Here is a 21596-nt window from a genome sequence, read left to right as displayed (position 1 = left end):
CCTCCCCACTCACCCCACCACCACCATGACTGGAAAGAAGTCATTCTTTATCATCAACTCTGAGAATCCCTAGCTCCCTTTAAGGACTGCTTCAAGAGCTCCTTTTTGCAAGAATCCTTTTCTTATCAGCATAACTGTTAGCATTCCCTCCCTTAACCTTTCTTTATTTGTGGACATATTTTTCCTCTAATAAAATCTCCTTGAAGAGAAGAGTTGTTTCATCTTTGTCTTTGAATCTCCAGGGCCTAACCTAGTAAGGAGTATGAGGTTAATAAATGTTTGTTAATTGATCATTTTGACCCATTATTAGTGATGGGGTAACCTAAAGAAATTGTAGAGAGAAAAAAGAACTGGAGCCAGAACAGAGCCTTGGGGTATGCCCACAGTTTAGGACAAGGAGCAGAAAATGGGTGATGTTCTAACAAAATAGTCTGCGGAAGGTCCAGAGCAGAGGAAAAAACAAATTAAACAGTATCATTGAAACCAAAGAGGATAGTATTTAAGATAAACCCAGGAGTGGTCCTGAAAAGCACATTGTTCAAATACTCCAAAGGTGTCAAGCTGAATTAAAACTGACAAAGGCATGTTGATTTTAGCAATTTAGGTAGAGAAGGTGCACATAATAATTGTTCTTGTCCTCTTGGAGCATATAATCTGTGGGGAATAAGAGAGGAACAGAAGCCACCTATGTGTGGTCCAAAGGGGAAGGCCTGTCTACTCAAAGAACGTTCATTGTTCTCCATTGAGCACAGGTGGGATCATTCATTTTGCCCATTACTTAACAAAGATATTTCTACCATCTATTTAATCCTAACTTCCTCCTGACATTCACTGATGTACACTTACTTTTATTTCCAGGAAACATCACTTCTTTCATGTCAACCTCATTTATTCAACAAACATTTCATGAATACTGTTATTTAAAGTACATTTTTAAAGTACTATAGTACTATCACTAATATGCAGTCTCTGCTTTTATGAACCTTACAGGGAAAGAAGATATATTACTCAAATAATTGTAATTATTTTAAAAGTTCAATTGGCTACCAAAGATTGTGTTAGTTTGATAATGCAGTGAGCACTTACATTGATGAGCTCAGGAAAGACTTCATGGATGTTATAGCATCTGAGCTATGCTGAAACTATGTGACATATCCTTTTATTACATAATTCCTAATTTTACTGATTTCTTCTGTCAACTCTTTCTCATGGTTCTTCTCTGTAGACATATACTCTTATACTTCTAATCAGTACTTTCAACCTAGTTCTTTCACCCACCATTGCTAGCATTAACATCTCCTTTTTTTTGCCAGCTTCTACAGCTATGATTACAACATTCATGTCTATAATTGAAGCAGAATATTTGCATCATTCATCATTTTGTTTAAATGACATATGAACATAAAATAACATTATTGATAAGGCAAATCAGTAAGGACATGGACATTTTTTGTTACCAAATGATTGAATAAATTCAGATGCAAAAAAATTTTATTAAATACCTGGCACATGAAAGGTCTTGGATAATAACCCTTGGCATTTTCCAAATGCTTTATTGTTTTTAGGGTGGTTTTAGGTAAATTATGACATTACATTTTGATGTAAAGCATTTTGCACCCTAATTCAACTGTATTAACAGCACATAAATTTTATGACTGCATGTTGGGAAGCTAATGCTAATCAAAATGATTTGCTTCTACTTCCTAAATCATTTTTAATACCCATTAACTTTTCATACTAAGATTAATTTGAATAATTCAATATTTAATGATTGGGTTTGTTTATAATCACTGGATTTGAAAAAGTTTTTTTTAAAGAAAAAATTTCTAAATATGAGTTTAGAAAATCTTGAAATATTTTTTAAAGTGCTGAACCAATCAATAGTTCTCTATTTTGGTTTAAGCTTTTGTGTAATTTTTTAAAATGATAAACACATTATTAGAGCATTTTTAAAAATCTGAGATCTTTAGTTAAAAATGATGAAAGATGAGATAGCCATTATGCAATATATCATCAGAGCAACCTAATGAAGCCACCCATGAGAAATAGTTTTTCTCTTTGGTACTCATTAAAGTGTTTGAGTGGCTCTCTGATATGTTTACATTTATTTAATAGGTTTTTATAAAAGGAGGTGTGATAGCATTGCTAACCAGGTAGGTTCAGATTCTCTTAGGATTAACTTTTGTCTATAGATCAGCCAAGTGGCGGAGCATTCTGGTCCCATGAGGAGAGAATGAAACTCTCTAAAGTGAAATAAACCCAGAGGGCAGTATCTGAGTCATCTTCATATGAAAAGTTTTCTTACTTTTTCTAATTTTGATATGTATAAGAGAGGGGAAAAAGCACAGAGTTGTGTATGTGTCTTGATTATAGGATCAAGTATTTTCTCTCCCTTTTAATCCCAACAATACTTCAAGGTCTTGCAATTATACCTGTGTAAGATCTTATATTCAGATCAAGATCAATATAGCACTTACTATAGTTGTTCTTAAAGTTACCCAGCATTCTGAGAGGTAAATTACCTGGCCATGATCACATCACTAGTTTCTGAGGGAAGATTTCTTCTTCCTGACTCCAGGTCTAGATGTCTATCACATTGCCTGTCAAGGAAATAAATATATTTTTTTTCAAATTAATCAACATAATGATTTTCTTCTATGGGAATTATATGTAAAGTAAACACAATGAACCCTACTCATGAGCTATTTTCATATTTAAGTAGAATTGTGATAAGTACCAAAAGCTAAGATATTATAACAGGTTCTAATCGTATTTTCTTCCCATCTCTATACATGCCCTGGTAGACAGAATCTCTGACTTAAGGTTGCTTTTCAATATTGACTGGTTGCTATGGTTTTTTTTAATCTCATGATATTGTTTAAATAAATATGTTTTCAATTATGCTATATTTTTAGAAGAAAATAATGACATATTGGTTTTAGAATTGCCCTTTCTTGTTCATCTTACCTATGGTTGATTTCATTTAAGTAATATATATATGTATATATATGTGTGTGTGTGTGTGTGTGTATATATATATATACACATATATACACTAATAACCCCTCTTATTTACTTTTTCCATTGCCTTTGTAATTTTTCTAGAATTCATAGAAGGAAATATGTCTAGAGTTATAATTAAATATTTGGGTATACCTTTTTGACAGAGACGTTCAAGACCCATAGGACCCACTTTACTTTGAGAGATATTTTACTCTCTTGGCTCATATCCCCTACCCAAGAGACTGGGGGAAATGTATACTTGTTAATCTCTAGTATGCTAAGACCAACTTCTTGCTTGCAAGATATAATTGCGAGTATTACAGATTTTATTTTATCCTAGGTAAAATGGAGTCACTGAAGATTTTTGAGCAGTGAAGTGACATGGTTAGACCTATGGTTTAGGAAGATTATTTTGGCAGCTCTTGAATTGAGGGTTGGGAAATAGGTGTATTGGAAGATCAGCTTCACCTGTCTCCACCCACCCCCCCAACTATTTAACAGCAAATGATCTCAAAATGGGTTATTTAGTGATAATCCCTTGGCCATACCAGGATAATAAAAGACATTCCATGCAAACAAAAAAAAAAAAAAGGTATATGAAGCCTAATTTATTGAAATGAATTCAAAGGGGTACCTTTGACTGTCCCCCTGGATCTCCCCGAAAGAAATAAGAGCACAACTACTGAAACTTGATCCTCGGACATTTCCAACAAAGGGACATGTTCTGCCAGTCCTTAAAAGTTCTTTAGTTTTGTATCCACTACTGATTCCACTTGTGCATCTTATAGTGGATCCCAGCAGCTGGGGCATGCAGGTCCAAGAAGCAAGCAGAAGCCCAGTATAGTGGAAGCTTACAGCTATTTCTCAGCTTCCCATGTGAGCTGTGACATTCCTAATGATTCTCCCACTTCTAAATCTAGTTTTGGACTTTCGGTTTTGAACTGATAGAGAGATAAGTTGTTATTTCCTTCAATTCCCAAATGTCAGGTTCCCTTAGCTTTTAATAAGGTAGTGGATGTCTCATCCTGAGACCTTGCGTTAGAATTCATGAAACTCTCTAATCTTATCCTGTATCTCTTTACAGATGGACATTTCTGTATTTTATACAGCCCCTTGTGTAAAATCCCAAGGACCTATAGCTATACAGCTATACTAACAAAGGTGTCATTAGGCCTGACTTAAACATGCGACTTAAATCTACTGAACTCTAAATGTTGACATGTGTTAAATAGGTAAAGTAAGCAGGTTAATGGAAGGAAGGGTGGCAGGTAGGTGGCACAGTGAATAAAGTACCAGTCTGCAGTCAGGACAACTCATCTTCATGAGTTCAAATCTGCCCTCAGATACTTGCTAACTGTGTGACTCTGGGCAAGCTACTTAATCCTTGGTTTCTTCATCAATAAAATGAGCTGGAGAAGGAAATGGCAAACCACTCTAGAATCTCTGCCAGAAAAAAAATGGGGGTCACAAGGAGTTGGACACGAGAAAGGCAGTTAAGAGTGTTTCTGTTTAGTTCTTCCTATATTGAGGTATCTCATATCTATGTGATGGATCAATAGAGAAGTACAGAGGCCCAAAAAAAGGGCAGCTCTTAAAGCTCTGTGAAAAATAAACTGAGGAATGGAAAGATGGGAAGCAGGGAGGACAACTAGGAAATTTTTAAAGTAGTATAGGTGGGATTTGTTGGAGGCCTGCATCCGGAGAGTAGTTAGTAAAATAAAGAGAGAGGCACTTATGGGAGAGATGGAAAATATTTATTACGATTTTCCATATTCCTTTCATGTTTCTAGGACCAGGCAGACTCAAGTCTCGACTTCCTTCCAACTCCAAAAACTTTCTCCTTTTTGTAAGGGTCCTAAGCTTATCTTCACAGTAATAAATGGATATCACTGAAAATCCACTTCCAGTACCTTGAACATTATTGAGGGGATTGTAGTATTTCCACTGACTTCTGAACTGTCAAGTAAAAGACTGATCCTTACTTCTTTCATAGAAATGCTTCCTGGAGGAAGAAATGCATGTTACTCTCACATGTGTGTTATCCTATGCAATGCTTTCTTTAGGCTATTTGAATCTTGACCATATAATAATAATATATTATGATATTGTGACATATCATAATATAATGATATAATAAAAATAATTTTACATGAAAATGTTTGTGCTGAATTGTGTTTTAGAAATATATTGGGAAACAATAGAGAAATGGTGACTACATGTGAGCAACTTATTTTTATCTTTCAAATTATTTTCTCATGAAAATTCCATCCTGCTAGGTTGTGTACGAAGGTTTCCATGCTGTCAAGTCAGCATAGAATCTGGCAAAGGAAAAGTTTGGTGGAATATAAGGAAAACCTGCTACAGGATAGTAGAACACAACTGGTTTGAGAGTTTCATTGTCCTCATGATCCTTCTCAGCAGTGGTGCTTTGGTAAGTGATGGACTATGTGTATGAAAACATTTGATTTAAGAATTTAACTAATACAGAAAATTATTGCAAATTACTGTTTTACCAGAGTTAAAATATAGGTTCTTACTGAGTTGTAGAAATCCAAATTAGGAACATGTACAAAATTACAATCTGCACACCATTCTGAGAACAAGGTGTTGCTAATCTCTCCTCTCTGCTAAATCCTGCCTTAAACCAAGCAACAGGCAGCCCCCTCAGTGGCAGGGGACAAAACATTTCCCAAACCACTGTCTTTTCTTTTCACTTAACCTGAAAGGTATTTTCATATAGGAACAATATTACAAATGCATAATACAGGAAACAGATCACTGAATTGACTCAGAGGATCTGGGCTGAAATCCTGCCTCTGACCTAAGTGGAGGGGTCCAACTCACTTATCCATTCTCAACTTCAGGTTCCTCATCTATGAAATGAGATATTTGACCTGGATGGCCTCTGAAGTCACTTTCAAATCTCTGATTCTGTAATCTTATAATTAAACAGGGCTCTGTTCACAGGCTAGATTATAGAAACCTATAAAACTTGCAGTGTAGTTGGTAAATTATTCATTGCAATGAGAGTGGCACAGCAAAGACAGATAGACATGCCATAGTGTTTGTTCAGGTCTTTGGGTAAGGGAGAGAGAAGAGGTGTGGACCAGTAGAATGGTAACTTCTGTGGGCTTCCAGGTGGGAGGGGAAAGGTGTGGTCCAGGAAGAATGGACCATAATTTGAAGCAAACTCTTACAATTGTAAAGGGTTACATTGGACAGTTCAAATTATTTTTTAAAAGTTCATCCCTACACTAATCCTAAATCTGTCACCTTCTAACTTAAACTCAATTGTTGTAGTTCTGTCCTCCAGAGAAACATGACAACGCTTTAAACACTTAAAGGAAGTTATCTTGCCCTATCTTCAAAACTAATCTTCTGATAAAATATCCATTGTTCCCTCAAACATGAATCAGATAATAGCATTTCCAGATATTTAACTATTTCTATTTTAACTATTAACTATATTAACTATTTTGCCTTTTCTCCCTCTCAGGAAGCTCTGTACTTTTTTAGGAACCTTCTTAAAATGTTATACCAAGAAGTGAAAACTCTAGATGGGTATAAATAGTACAGCTATTCATACAACTATTACTTTACTTGATCTGTATAGTATACTTATTATTTTTTTCAAATCTAAGATTTTGTTTAAATTTTTTAAAAATATCCATATCACATCATTGGCTTATGTGGATCTTGTGGCCAACTAAAGCTTGGAGATTAGACAGGTATCTCTCATCCAGTTGTGGTTCAGTTGTTTCAATCATGTTTGACTCTTTGTGACCCCATTTGGGGTTTTCTTGGCAAAGATACTTGAATAGTTTCCCATTTTCTTCTCCACCTAATTTTTATAGATGTGGAAATTGAAACAGACAGAGTTAAGAAACTTGCCCAGCATCACACAGTTAGTAAACACTTGAGGCTGGATTTGAACTCAGGGAAGATGAGTCTTCCTGACTCCAGACCTGATACTCCATCCCCTGTGCTATCTAGCTTCCCCTCTCCTGTCCACTAGCTATACATATAATTTTCTTAATGTAGAGAGAGGATTCTATAATCTCCCTGCTAAATTTCATCATGTTAGTTTCAGTTTTTCAGTCTAGCCTTTTGAGGTTATTCTGAATCTTGATTCATCAGAATTCCTAGCTAATTCTCAGAAAGTTAAGTTATCTTTCCATAGCACTGAATGAGACCTGGGTTTAAGTCCCAAGTCTGCCTCTAACAGGTTATGAACCTTAAAATAAAATGACTTCTCTAGTCTTCTGTTTCTTCATCTGTTAGAGAGTGTGTATAAGTTGGACTACATACTTGCTCTTACTATGCCTAGGTTGGTTCCTAGTGATCACCTTCTTTTGTGGGAGTGGAGGAAGGTGGTAATAAATACTAAGAAATCATTTGCTCAATAATAAATTCTAGAATTTTGACAGGTAACCTTCTTTCCTCCTGAGATCCTGCAAAATAAGATTTTGTAGTTTAGCTGAGAAAGATGCTCTCACTATTTATGAGAAAGAAAAGAGAAACAGAGAAAGACAGACAGACAGTATACCATAGAACTAGGGTTAGATGAAAGCACGTTAATTTCAATACTGAATCAGCTAATTACTACCTATGTGATTTTGGATGTCAGTTCAATTCTCTGTGCTTCTGTTTCCTCTTCTATAAAATGAGGGAGTTTCCTTTATATCCTAAGCACTTGTCACAGTTCTTGGTAAGTACTTACCAAATGTTTATTGATGATGTCCAGCGTCCCTTTCTGTGATAGATACAATGAACTTAGAAATGATCATTTTTTGTTGTTCTTTTAAGTCCAAATCTTTCTACACTTTGAGAAACCAGGAAGCTGTATAAGTAGTCTCAGTTACTAAAGGACTATACAAAGGTATCTTCCTGGATTCTTGTATTATATTAACAGACATATATATTCAAAACTACATTTAAAACACATTACTAATGTCAATAGCATGGATGGATTTTATAAGCTCTAATCATTTTTATGAAACTTCACTTCACAGGTGGTTTATGTCTATTATGTGAATTTTTGAAGCAAAGTTATTCTCATACTTGAATAAGTACAGGGCAGTTAGGTGGCACCAGTAGACAGAGGTCTGACCCCGGAGATAGGAGGACCTCAGTTCAAATCCGGCTCAGACACTTACTAGCTGTGCGACCCTTGGCAAGTCACTTAACCCTGATAAACTTCAAAAAAAACAAAGAAGAAGTGCTACTTATATTTGCATTACTTGAAGTAACATTATTAGTAATGTCCAGTATACGTAGAGAAAACTTAATTCATAACTTTTCATAGTTCAAATAAAAGCTTGCTCTTTATTTGCATTTTATTAATTTTTGTTACATCTTCCTCAGGTTTTACAGTAGCAAATGTTATTATAATATTTACTCTAAAATTTTACATAATTATTCTGTTTGCACTTTGCTGCTTGGGAGGATTAAAGCATTTCTATATTGAAAGCCAGGGAAGTCTTATTTCCTTTTGAAAGCAAGAACTTGATGTGGATGAAAAATTTCTTTAATACTCACAATAAGGTGCTATTGGTTAGATGCCAATATGCTATTGATATACCAAGAACTTTGAGGTTCATTTCTAATAGTGCCAATGGATTTGGGTGCTCCATCCATGCTCTCTGTGCCTGTGCCTCTGATGATTCATAGGTACAAGTATAAGATGACAAACTAGAAATAAGAAGATTGATTATCTGTGGCTATGACAGCACAGAAAACTAACACATGTGAACTCGTTGTTAGCCTTATTATCACCATCTAATCTACAGAAATAAATTTTCTTTTTTATTCTTTACTCCAAATCATGTTTCAGTGTTCGATATCATTGAAATCTGGATTTCATCCCCCACAGGCTTTTGAAGATATACACATTGAACAGAGAAAGATCATTAAGACTGTATTGGAGTATGCTGACAAAGTCTTCACTTACGTCTTCATTCTGGAAATGCTTCTAAAATGGGTGGCATATGGTTATAAAACATATTTTACTAATGCCTGGTGCTGGCTGGACTTCTTGATTGTTGATGTACGTATTTTTAAATAATTTCTTACAGAAGGTTCTGGTGCTTCCAACATTCATTATTAAACATAAGCACTTTCACATTGGCTGAAATGACATGGCAGAAACGCTACAAGACATTTTACTACAGACACATTTGTGTGCTATGCTATAAGTGTATATCCTTGTTTTCTGAATTTATGTGTACGTTATGTGCCATTATAAAACCAAAATAATGATGAGGATAATTAGTATTTAATAACTAATAAATAATATGTATATGGTGCTTTAAGGTTTGAAAACCATTCTACATGTATTTTCACTTGAAAACATTATGTGTGTGCATAACATATGCAATATATTCTCAACAACCCTCTGAGATCGTGTTAGTATTATCCCCATTTTTACAGATGAGGAAACTGAGGCTTAGAGGTTAAGTAACTTGCCTAGTGTCACAAAGCTGCTAAGCATCTGAGGTGCAATTTAAACTCAGACCATTCTGATTCCAAGTCTAGCACACTCTCTGCTAGCTGTCTTGCCTTAAAGTTGAATATGTCTTAATTCTGTTTCAGAAATATTTGTATATGGGCATGTTTATGTGTACCCTGCCTTCACATTTGAATAGCAATGGAAATCTTATAGTATATAGTTGTGTATGTGTATAAACATATACGTATATATACATACAGATTATGTATATATGCATATGTATATAAACACAGAGAGAGTTAACCAGTACCTAAATTCTAAAGCTCTGTATGTGAATGCATGTAATATATTCATATACATACCATTCTTTACTCACGTATGGGAATGTGTGCATGCATATACATTGGCATGCATGTATGTGTATACGTAGGCTTATCAAGAATAGTGTCCAGTGTATATATGCATATATCACATACAAATAATTTTAGAGCTTAGTCACTTGTTGACCATACCAAGCATTAAAGTGGAGAGACAAGGGAATACTTTTCACTGTTATTAGACATCTTTAGACAAAAAAGTACAATTATATAATATATAATACCTTATAATATATAATACATTAAACTATAAAATAAAAATCTCAGATTATTATAAAATAAAAAATCATAACTATAGTTAATAATATTTTTCTACTTTAGCTGTTTTGTGACACATTTATACTTATATATTGTGAAAATAACTCTCAGATGAATGTGATCTATTTTGTTTAACATGTTTTTCTCATTTCCTTCTTTTGGTGTCTGATTTTTAACATGTATTAAAGATGGCACAATATTTTGATTTTTTTGTAGGCTATATCTTGAAAAACCTTTTGGTTAGTGAAAATAAACCTTTATGTTCTACAGTGAGTGCTAATAGTACTACTTATGAGATAATTCTTTCCCTCTTATAAAAATCTATCCCATATGTTGAAAACATTAAGGTAAAGTGCAAAGAGTTCTTGGATTTCAGTGGAACTCAGTTCAAATCTCAATTCTGCAATTTACTGCCTTTGTGACCTTGGGAAAAAGTGCCTAACATTTCCGAGTCTCAGTTCCTCATCTATAAAATTAGTGTGTTGACTGTATGACTCTTAACCTATGAGCAGAAGATATTAGGTGTTCTTAGGTCACTTTTTAATATCTTCACAATCAAACTGCAGCCTTTTTTTCTGTCTTGGCATTGGATACTCACTTAAGTACCAAACCAGATGACCCTGTCTCCACCAGCAGAATTCATGAAACATTTATTAAGCACATATCTTCCTCCAAAAGTTTGTATTCTAATAGGAGACCAAGGATACACATACAAATAGCTATAAAAAAAAGCAAGAAAAGAAAATAGAAAATGAGAAGTGCCTGAAAGGGATGCTAACAAGGTGCTTCAGAAGTCTTGAAGAGGGAGAGATCATTTCAAGTCAGGAAGATCAGGGAGGGTTATGTGAAGGATATAATGTTAAGAAATTTAAATATAATTAGGAGAAGGATCCGGAAACAGAGCATCTAGCAGCCAGAGACAATAGTACAAATAACAGCATGAAAGGTCATCCAGTTTGGTGGGAGAATGGAGTTCTTCATGCAGGAGAGTAGTATAAGAGAGAAGTAGCTTATGGTCACTTTGTAGAGGGCCTTAAATGCCAAGCAAAGGAACTTGGCTTTAATTTGGAAGAAACTAGGAAACCACTGGAAATCCTTGAATAAGGAAGTGACATGGCCAGTTCTGTCCATCTGGTAGTGAGTATGAAGGATGGATTTAATGAGGGAGGGACAGAAATAGAAAAACTACCTTATACATGAGGTAATGAGGTTGCTGGATTAGGGAGGTAGCAATAGGAACAGCCACTGGCACATGGAGAGATGAAACAGGAAGGATGTGCATGCTCAGAGTATGGGTCAGGGCTGGGGCAGGGGGGCAGGGGCAGCCCACCTGCTTATTTAGACTTTGAAAGTTGTTTTCCACTGATAGATTTTCCTAGTCAAAGTTGTTTAAAATTTTAATTTTTCTTTTGGAGGCAATCAGGGTAAAGTGACTTACCTAGGGTCACAGAGATAATAAATGTCTGAAGCCATATTTGAGCTCAGGTCCTTCTGATACTAGGGCTAGCACTCTATCCACAGTGCCAGATACCTACCCCTTAAAATTTTAGTTTTTCAAAAACTTTTTCAAGTCCTCAGTATAGCCAATTCCCTGTCTCTATCTTAAGAACTAGCAAGTCCCTCTTCCCTGAGTATAGTTCCAATTCAGTTCTTGCTATTAGACATTTTATTCACTTGTTACATGTAGACTCCTTACATTTAAAAAGAAATCAGCTCAAAGATTATTTACCAAATTCCTGTGACATGCAGAACACTGTGTTAGGTACTGAGGATGAAGGAAGTAAATTACATATGGTCTCTACTTACAAGGAGCATATAATGTATTGGTGTGTGAAGGTATGTGCAACATATACATCACCAAGTACAATGATGGATAAAATGCAAGGGAGGCAAAGGAAAGATACAACCTCCTGTACGAAAATTTGAGAAGGGAAACATCGCTGTCAATTAAGGGAATCTGAGAATGGTACATGAAGGTGGTCATTCTTCAGAAGGAGCTCAAGGATGAGAAGGATTTCAAAAGGCAGAAATAAAAAGTGAGCACACACTAGACAAGGACATCACCTCCAATGACACATGGAGGTGGGAGAGGGAAAATGGGATCAAGACATGAAGACTACCCAGTTTGGTGATGTGGGAAGGGCAACAGTGTGAAATGATCGTTGAAAGGAAGTTTCAAACCTAATTACATGTAGATTTAATTTGAGGTTTAGGAGTTTATAGTTTAAATAGTTTATAGTTTACCCCATAAGCAAATAAGGGAAGGTTTTTTAGAAGGGGAGTAAAATGGTCAGACTTGTTGTATAAGGAACATTATTTTGGCGCCTGTGTGGAGAAAAGTACAGAGAAAAGAGAAACTGGAGATGGAGTAACGTGCAGGATTTAATGAGGGTTTAAACTAGCATGAAAGATGCAGGAAATGCTGTGGAATTACAACTGAAAGAACTTGGCAACTGGTTAAATGGGAAGGTAAAAGGGAGGGGTAAAAAGAAAAAAAGACTGAAGTTTGAAACATGCTATTAACATAACTGAATATGTTAAGAGATTCATGTCCCAAGTTCATTAAAAACACGAGTTTTACAAAATCAACATCAAATTCATGTGGCTTGGGGAAGGCAGGATAGAGTATCAGCCCGGAGTCAGAAAGAACTGAGTTCAAATCTAGCCTCAGACACTTACTAACTGTATGACCCTGGGCAAGTCACTTAATCTCGATTGCCTCCAAATTAAAAAAAAAAAAAAAGAATGGAAAAAGAAATTCAGGTGACTCCAGAGCCAGCTCTAATTGGCTTACAAGATCTGTTAAATTTTCAGTGTGAGCATTTAACTTAGAAATCATTATAAATAAGGTCTCGATTTGTTATTTTACTGGTTGGCTAGACTTAATAATGCAGATAAAAGTGTGCGTGCTTGCATTTTTTTTTTTTGGTAGCACCTAGTTCAGGAATGGGGAAAATGTGGTTTCGAGGCCACATGTAGCCCTTAAGTGCAGCCCTTTCACTGAATCCAAACTTCAGAGAAAATCCCCTGGCCCTGTTGTTAAAGATTTACAAGTACACCTCTGTATTTCTCTATAAATACTGCTTAACCTTAGTAGGAATTCAGTAGAAGTTTTCAGGAATGAAGTCATCACCAGATTGGAGGCCTTGTGACTATAAGAACTAGCACATGTATGATGCTTTAAGATTTGCAAAGTGCTTTATATCCATCATTTGAGCCTCATAACACACATACTTAAATTATAGTCAGTGAAACACCAATTAAATTGTAGTCATTTATTGATCCAATTGACTATTTTTAATGAATCTTTGATAGCTGAAAGCATGTCTTCAGTATCCATATTTGAGAAGTTGTAAGAAACATTTAGAGCAGCTTCAAACGATTGCATTTAGGGAAATGAGAGTGTAGAAATCAGAAAACCATCTAAATATTGTTCAATAATATATGTAGCTTGCCCAGAGTCTTGACTCATCAGTGGAAGTTTTATGTCAAGGTATTGGCTTAGCTGTTCATAAATATAAAACATAGTCTTTTGTTCCTTTCAGATGGCCTCATTATAAATTGATCTTAATTACAAAATTGGTCTCTCATAACAGTTTCCAATTAGTAAACTGTTACAGATGCTAACCATGAATCAATGAATTTAAGAACTAAGATAAGTCATATTTCTCTAGCACTATTAAGTTTACAAAATGCTCCCCAAAACTGTGTGAAGTAGATAGTGTATCTGGTAGTGCATGTTTTACAGATGAGAGGAGTAAAGTAGTAAAGTTGCCTCCAGAAAGTTACATAGGTGGTAACTGTCGTAGCCAGAATTTGAACCAATTTCTCTTGACACTAAATTCAGAACTCTTTTTACTACACACATAACTTTTTAGGTGTATCTGTGTTTACTTGGAAATTCTGAATAAATTAGCCAGGATTTTTCATTAAAATAAGTTGACCTTTAACTGCATTTCTTTAAAAAAAACATTACTTTATATGTGTTTTTCTAGGCAATGATTATGTACTTTGCATGATTTGGTTATTTATTAAGCACCTCTTAGGAAATTTTGATTATTTTCTATATAATAACTCTAACTTTCATTTAGGAGTTTGATACAATTGATGTGAAATTTTGTTGTTATTGGGCTTTTTTTCTGATTTTTGGCAGGTATCTATAATTACGCTTGTAGCCAGCACTCTTGGATATTCAGACCTTGGTCCCATTAAATCCCTCCGGACACTAAGAGCTTTAAGACCACTAAGAGCTCTATCTAGATTTGAAGGAATGAGGGTAAGAAAATAATTAATTTAGTGAAGTGTTCTACCCATGGAGAGGATAAGAGGGTATACAGAATAGGAATACAAAGTTAAAAGTTTGCGTGTATTTCCTAAATCATATTTTTTTGTTGTACTGTATATTTATTGCTGCCATAGAGTCTTATGTCAAAATCATTGGAAATATAGTATGTAGCACATCATTTATCTGGCAAATTTGGGGAATGAGATAGTCTAATAAGTGAATTTCTAGATAATTGCCACTTAACTAATTGAATGTCTCCTAATTTTTTGGTGGAAATCTTTCTAAAATCCATTATTTACTTCTCAGCCTTCTTAAACAGTCTGTGGATTATAACTTACTCTTTCATGAATAGATGGGCCATTATTATGAAAATCAATTATTTTAATATTGTGACATCCTTTAGGATTTTTAAGGTGTATAGAACTATTTGTTCTCTACAACTAACACTCTCACTCTCAAGATATTTTTGTCTACTTTTTATAGTTATGTTTTCCATCAGTATCTTCTCAGTTTTCCCTTCTTGCTACTGTCAATGTGATTCCTACTGGCACATTAGCAACCCTTCCCCTACTTTTCTAATGTGTTTCTTTTCCTTTGATTCAAACTGTAAAACCAGACAGTCAAAAGTATGAAGATTAGACCTGAGAGTCCTGTAAGTATATGGACTCTTTTCAATGCTTAGAAGTGTTTTCTTTGTACTTATTTTCTCATTCTCATTCAATGTATTATGCAATTGTCTTGTAAAAACCTTCCCCATTTTCCCTTGCACCTTCAAATTTATTCCTTTCTCTTCTGTGAGTTGCAGAGTAAGCTAAATCATATTTTATAAATAATAGCTAATATTTCTCTAGTTCTACAGAGTTTACAAAGGGCTTTACCTTATTTGACTTTCCTTATAACTCAGTGAGAAAGATGCTATTACCATCCTCATTTTAGTAGTAGGAGTAGTAGTAGTAACAGTAGCAGCAGAAGCACTAATATTAATATCATTATTATTAACAATAATAGTAGCTAATATTGATATAGTTCTTTCAGGTATGCACAGCATTGTACATATGTTACCTCATTAAATTCTTACAACAATCCTGAGAGGTAAATCCTATTTTTATCATCCCCATTTAATAAATGAGGAGATTGAGACTGAGAGAAGATAAGTGACTTACGCAAAGCAGAATTTGAACCCAAGCCTTCCAAATCCCAAGTGAAGTATTCTTTTCACTTGGCCATCTAGATGTTTCATTTGAGAAATGAAGAAATTGAGATTTAAAGTAGAGATATGAACATTGAGATAACATATCACTAAAACTCTTTGTTTCCCCAAAAGACAATGAAACTCCTCTTCTGGAGAGCCATAGTATTTTTTTGATATTTTTCTTATGGTATTTATTAAATAGTTCCCTTTTAACGAGTTTAAATTGTATTCATTTACAGTAGGGATCCCCTGATGCCCTTCAGTATGGGGACGCTGTGATCAGAATAATGCATGAAGATTACTTGGGTATTAATTATAAAGGATGGTTTGGAGTGGGGACAGACTTGAGCTATTACAGTAGTCTAGATAAGTGGAAATAAGGGCTTGAGTAAGAGTATTTATAGGATGAGATGCTAGATATGCAGTCAGGACATGGTTACTGCTTATGAGGGAGAAGGAGGACTCAACGACAACCAAAGTTTTAAGTCATGGTGGCAGACTGGAAGGGTGGTTTTATAAGGTAAGGACTGCCTATTGCTGTCAATTCAAGTCAATATGCAAATTATAATACTGGAAAATAATTTATAATAATGATTACACTGACTTATCAATCAAAGATTATGTTATAATCTCTATATTGTGCCTACCTACCTAGACAGGAGAATGAGTAATCTATTTTAGAAAGATTTCCACCTAAAAAAGTAGAAATAACAAAATAATAAAAACTAGCCTTTAGATTGTACTTTAAGGTCTGTAAATCACTTTAGAAATATTATTATTTTTGATTTTCACATCAGCCCTGGGAGATAAGTGCTATTATTATCATTCCCATTTTACAGAATTAAATGTTGACTCTTGAAAATGTTAAAAACCTTCAGTTAACCGGAAAGTTTTTTTTTAAATTTTTTTATTCCAGAATATCTCATTCCCCAACTATGTCAAAAAATTGTAGTGTTACTATACCACTAAACTAACAAGCATAGATTCTCTTCCATACTATGTCCCACTTTTCACATTTAAAGTCACCCTACTTGCAAGACAACTTCCTTACTTTCAATAATCACTTCTCTGAAAGGGCTACATATTTAAGTCACATATGTATATTTTCATGTGGTCTGTAAGTTGTACTGATAAATGCCAATTATATAATTTTATCAAATGACAAACTTTCTGTCATTAATTAGTATTTGGTGGTCTCTATAATTTTATCAAGTAAAACATTCCTCAAAAATTCCTGTGTTGGTGGCAATGGTTTTGTAAATTACTTTTGTTTTGTGACAGTTTCCTGTTACTATTCCTGCCACTACTCTAGATCTTTTGAACATTCTTTAATAGGAGACATAACATCATCTTTAAGGCATCCCATAACAATCATAGTAAAATTAGCATTGTAACAAGGTTCCAATCTACTGTTATTGTTATTGCTTTGTTTATAATTCAGAGGAGTTTGGTTTTATACAATGCTGATATATCAACCCCATTAGCAAAGTGATTTATAATAATCTATGAAAAGCATACTGTTTAACTAGATGACTGGCTTGGCTTTGTTCTTCCTCAGTTTTTATATTATTATTATATAGCATTAAATCTCAAAAGTGTTAATTAGGTATAATGAAAATACCACTGGACTAAAAATACTAGAAACCAGATTTCTCACTCTAGTTCTATAACCAATTAGTTGTTAGAGCTCAAGCAAGTCACAACTTCTCAGTGCTAGTTTTCTTAATAGTAAAATGAGGGAGTTAAACTAGATCAATCTACATGTCCCTTCTAACTTTGACATCGTTGTCCCTGAATCACACCAACAGTATAGTCCTATTTGGACAAATATAACCAAATAATTTATAGTCATAGTTTGGGGATCTTTCTTGTGATTTCATCAATGTAATTTAATTTTAGCGAGGAACTTCCTTTACCAAGGCAGCTTGGCTCATGGTCCCCACTGTTGGAATCATTGAGAGGTGCCTGTGAAGTAACTTGGCCAGGATCACACAATTTCTGTGTATCATAGGTGGGATACAAACAAGTTAGGATTTGTAAAGTAGAAACTCTAGCTAGCAAACTACTTCTAACTTCTATAAATCTTTTTTATGAAAATGCCTCCCTATCTTATAATATGAACTGTCTTTCCATGTTTTTAATTTTGTATATAATCTATATATAATCAGCTTTATAGACTTGTCAGGAGAGACCTTGAAGGTTTGCTAAGCATTGTACATATTATTTTATTTTATCCTTACAACTATCCTGGGAAGTAGGTCCTTTTATCATCTCAATTTTACAGTTGAGGAAACTGAGGTAGGTAGAAGTTAAATGATCTGTCCATGGTCACACAGCTGATAAATGTCTGAGACTGGATTTGAACACATCTTACTTAAATCCAGAATCTATATAGGTGCCCAGAAATATAAATGAGCTATTTTTCTTCTTTCTAAATAACATCAGAAGTCATTTGGTCTAGTAGATTTGAGCCCTGATATCTGGTCTAGCTTTATCACTGACCTGATATCACTTTACTTTTCTATTTCTATACCTGCAAAATGGGTGAAATAATGTTTTCTCTCTATTCACTTTCAAGAGATATAAGGAATATTTAAATGCTAGTGATGGTTTCTCTAAATAAGATCAGAATGTATGACTCACAGTAAACCAGAGGTACATTAATTTCTTCAGAAGACTTGGACTTCCTTTCAGCAAGGACCCCCAGCTTCCCCCAAATGTTGCAAACATATGAACCACTGTTGTGTGCTGTTTCACAGCCCTAGAGGTCTTTTGAAAGATCTATAAAGGGGATCTGTCCACCAATAGCTCCCCTCCTAAAATGGTATTTGAACAATTAGTAACTGCTTAAAAGTTTTATTGATACCAGTGAGCATAATAGTATTTGAAATGTTAAGATACTATTAGCTAGTTAACACATTAAACATTCTTGCTTTAGGTGAAAGAAAGAGACTGGGCAGAAAAAGGTGAGATCAGATCATAGAGGAAGAAAAGAAAGTTATAGAACATGAATTGTAAGCTATAAGCTATTGTATTACAACACCTGTGCAGCTTCAGAGTGTATACCTGAAGTGCTCTAATACCACTGATAGTAATGGATCTGAAAACTGAGTTGAAAAAGCATTAAATAAGACTATCTGCAATATAATTTTGCCAAGGGTCACCCCAACTACAAAGACATAAATCTGCACGTCTTTCTAAATGTAGAAAAATATATTTAGAAGTAGAATTTTAGAGCTAAAAGGAAACTTTAGAGATTACTTAAATGCCTTAAACTATGAGAAAAATGTCAATTATCTTACTCAAGGCCACACATCTGTTATACAGTAGAGAAAAACTATAGTCCAGACCTCCTTACCCTTCCAGTACGGTGTTCTTTCCACTATACCCAAATTTCTTACCTTCAAAATTAAAAAACAAAATTAGATTAGCTTAGATATTTAAAGGTATATGAAATATTGACAATCCTCAAGTCATGGATCTTTTTAAGTGATTGTATAGCATTTGTGTTATGATTTATTATATTATTTAAACAGATATATTATATTTCATTTAATTTATTTTTCTTTTCTAGAGTATGCAGAATATTTGACTTCAGCTTACAAACACCAGGTTTCCATTTATCTACTTCATTTTTTTATTTAAGTTCCATTAGCAATTTTAAATGTCATTCATCACCTTTTGCTTTCATGTATTGTTTCAAGAGTACCATTTACCTTCTCTTTCTCCCTATACTTGAGGGAATGACCAAAGTCTTATTCTACTTTATTTGGCACAGTGCTGACTTGAGTATACCATTAGGCACTTAAAATGTTTGTTTTGGTTGATTGATATGATCATTTAATAATTGGATTTCCTCATCTTGTAATATAAAATTTCAGATACTGACTTCATATATTTGATTTACCAGATGCCATAATTATTTCATATCTTATTGCTAAGAGATAACTTCATCCTTTGCAATTGTATACCCAGTACCTAGCATAGTTCCTGGGACATGTTAGTTCATGTCCAATAAACATTTCTTGAATGATTAATTGATTGACCCAAATTTATTTGTTTATTTTTATTTGTGTGGCAGGTGGTGGTGAATGCTCTTTTAGGAGCAATTCCTTCCATTATGAATGTACTACTGGTCTGCCTCATATTCTGGCTAATTTTTAGCATTATGGGAGTAAATTTGTTTGCTGGCAAGTTCTATGAGTGCGTTAACATGACAGATGCCAATAGGTTTCCTGTGGACGTGGTTCAGAATAAAACGCAATGTGAACAACTCATGAATAGTAGCCATGAAGTACGGTGGAAAAATGTGAAAGTGAACTTTGATAATGTTGGAATTGGTTACCTTTCTCTACTTCAAGTTGTAAGTGGTACTATTTTCAAGAAATGCATATCTGTATTGTTTAATATATTAATATTTCAGGATAACCTTTTGTTAAGTTTGATTATAATATAAAAATGAAAATGAAATTAGAGATGTGTTTAGATATTGCCTTTTTATGATTATTTAACATACTATCCCTTTGACATATGATAGAAAATGATCATATTTTGATATCATAGTAGGATAGAAAATATCAAAAAATTGTATAAGCATGAATTCTACAGATTTTTTTGCATATCCTAACTATTAATGTATTTTCCTTGCATTGTTTTCTGTTTGTATTAAGTGCAGTTCATATGGGTGTAGTGTTAGTTAAAGAAATTAAATTATAATGGTGACATTTTAGATGTTAGGTGGGAAAGTTCTGTCTTGTTTTATTTTAACTAGGAAATCTAGGTAGCCCTTAAGTCATACAACCTAACAATCAGTTTAAAAAAATGACTCTGAAGTAATTTACTCCTCAGGTTGTATAGTTTTTTTTTTTCTCTCCTACGCCTTTTTGTCCCACCCCCACACCGCTAACCAAAATTTCCGATTCCAGTTTAAAAGAAAGTATTGAATACAATTTGGGTCCGTCATTCACCCAATTCTATCCATTCATTAACAACTCTTCAACATGTATGGAAGCTGGTGGGGGGTGGACACGGGGAGAAAATGGGAAAGAATGGAGTGGCAGAAAGACAGGAAGAGGTGAAGATAGAAACAGGCGAGAAGTTAGTTTTAGTCAAACTTATTTCCAGCAAAGGCTTTCTGCCCCAAAACAAAAGCAGCATTCATAGTTCATTCCATTCTCAGTACATTGATGTCTATGGCACCCACCCCAATTACACACACACACACACACACACACACACACACACACACACACACACTTTTTAGGACCAATGGAGTACAGTATAATAACTATGGAGAGGGGGTTGCTCAGAGGCCCCACGTATTCTGCAGAAGGGGGGAAATGTTCTCCCTCTCCCTGGAAAAATGTATTGCTACTGTTAACAGATAATTATGACATTTAGGTAGTAGCTTCTAAGCAGGCATATTATGAAAAATTTAACTTTAATATAGAAAATTTTAACATTGAATTTTGGAGAAAGTAATAATGAACATTTAGTATTAAACAGTATTTTGAAGTGTCACTAGACTTACCAATTTCTTATTAATTGACAAAGGATTTTAAAAATAAATAAATGAATGAAAGTAAAAACTTTTATTTGTTCTAACATATTAACTCCACACACAAATTTAATAAATGTCATGTTTTTGTAGGCCACATTTAAAGGATGGATGGATATTATGTATGCAGCTGTTGATTCTGTTAATGTAAGTACTAGACAATCACCTAAAACCAAAATATATCTTAATTGCTTCCCAAGTTATTTGCTAAGGACCCTTTCCTAGGTTTTGGCTTCACTGCAAGGACTATCTCATTAAGTGACTGCATAATAAAGAAGAAAGCATACTTTTCATATTCTGAGTAAATAGTATGTCTTACTGAATAAATAGTATGTCTCACAAACACAAAATACTGCTTTTCAAGTTGATGAAGTTGCTAACGTAATTTAATAAGTCATTCGAATTCTTTTTGCTGTTATGTATTTTCTCAACCAGTTAAAAGTACAACTACTACCACATGAGAGACTACAAACATT

At 34.2% G+C, this 21596-nt stretch overlaps 1 protein-coding gene across 1 annotated transcript in view; it reads left to right on the top strand.

Annotated features, from left to right (window-relative positions):
* Positions 1-21596, top strand: part of SCN9A (sodium voltage-gated channel alpha subunit 9) — a 190472-nt gene that overhangs the window by 148513 nt on the left and 20363 nt on the right. Inside the window, exons 19-23 of the mRNA XM_072612196.1 lie at positions 5280-5434; positions 8876-9049; positions 14240-14362; positions 19645-19926; positions 21214-21267. Coding sequence (XP_072468297.1) covers positions 5280-5434; positions 8876-9049; positions 14240-14362; positions 19645-19926; positions 21214-21267 — 788 coding nt within the window. The remainder of the gene's footprint in view (positions 1-5279; positions 5435-8875; positions 9050-14239; positions 14363-19644; positions 19927-21213; positions 21268-21596) is intronic.

The sequence above is a fragment of the Notamacropus eugenii genome, chromosome 5, assembly GCF_028372415.1.
Source record: "Notamacropus eugenii isolate mMacEug1 chromosome 5, mMacEug1.pri_v2, whole genome shotgun sequence".
Lineage (NCBI taxonomy): Eukaryota > Metazoa > Chordata > Mammalia > Diprotodontia > Macropodidae > Notamacropus > Notamacropus eugenii.
This window is presented reverse-complemented; position numbering and strand designations above follow the sequence as displayed.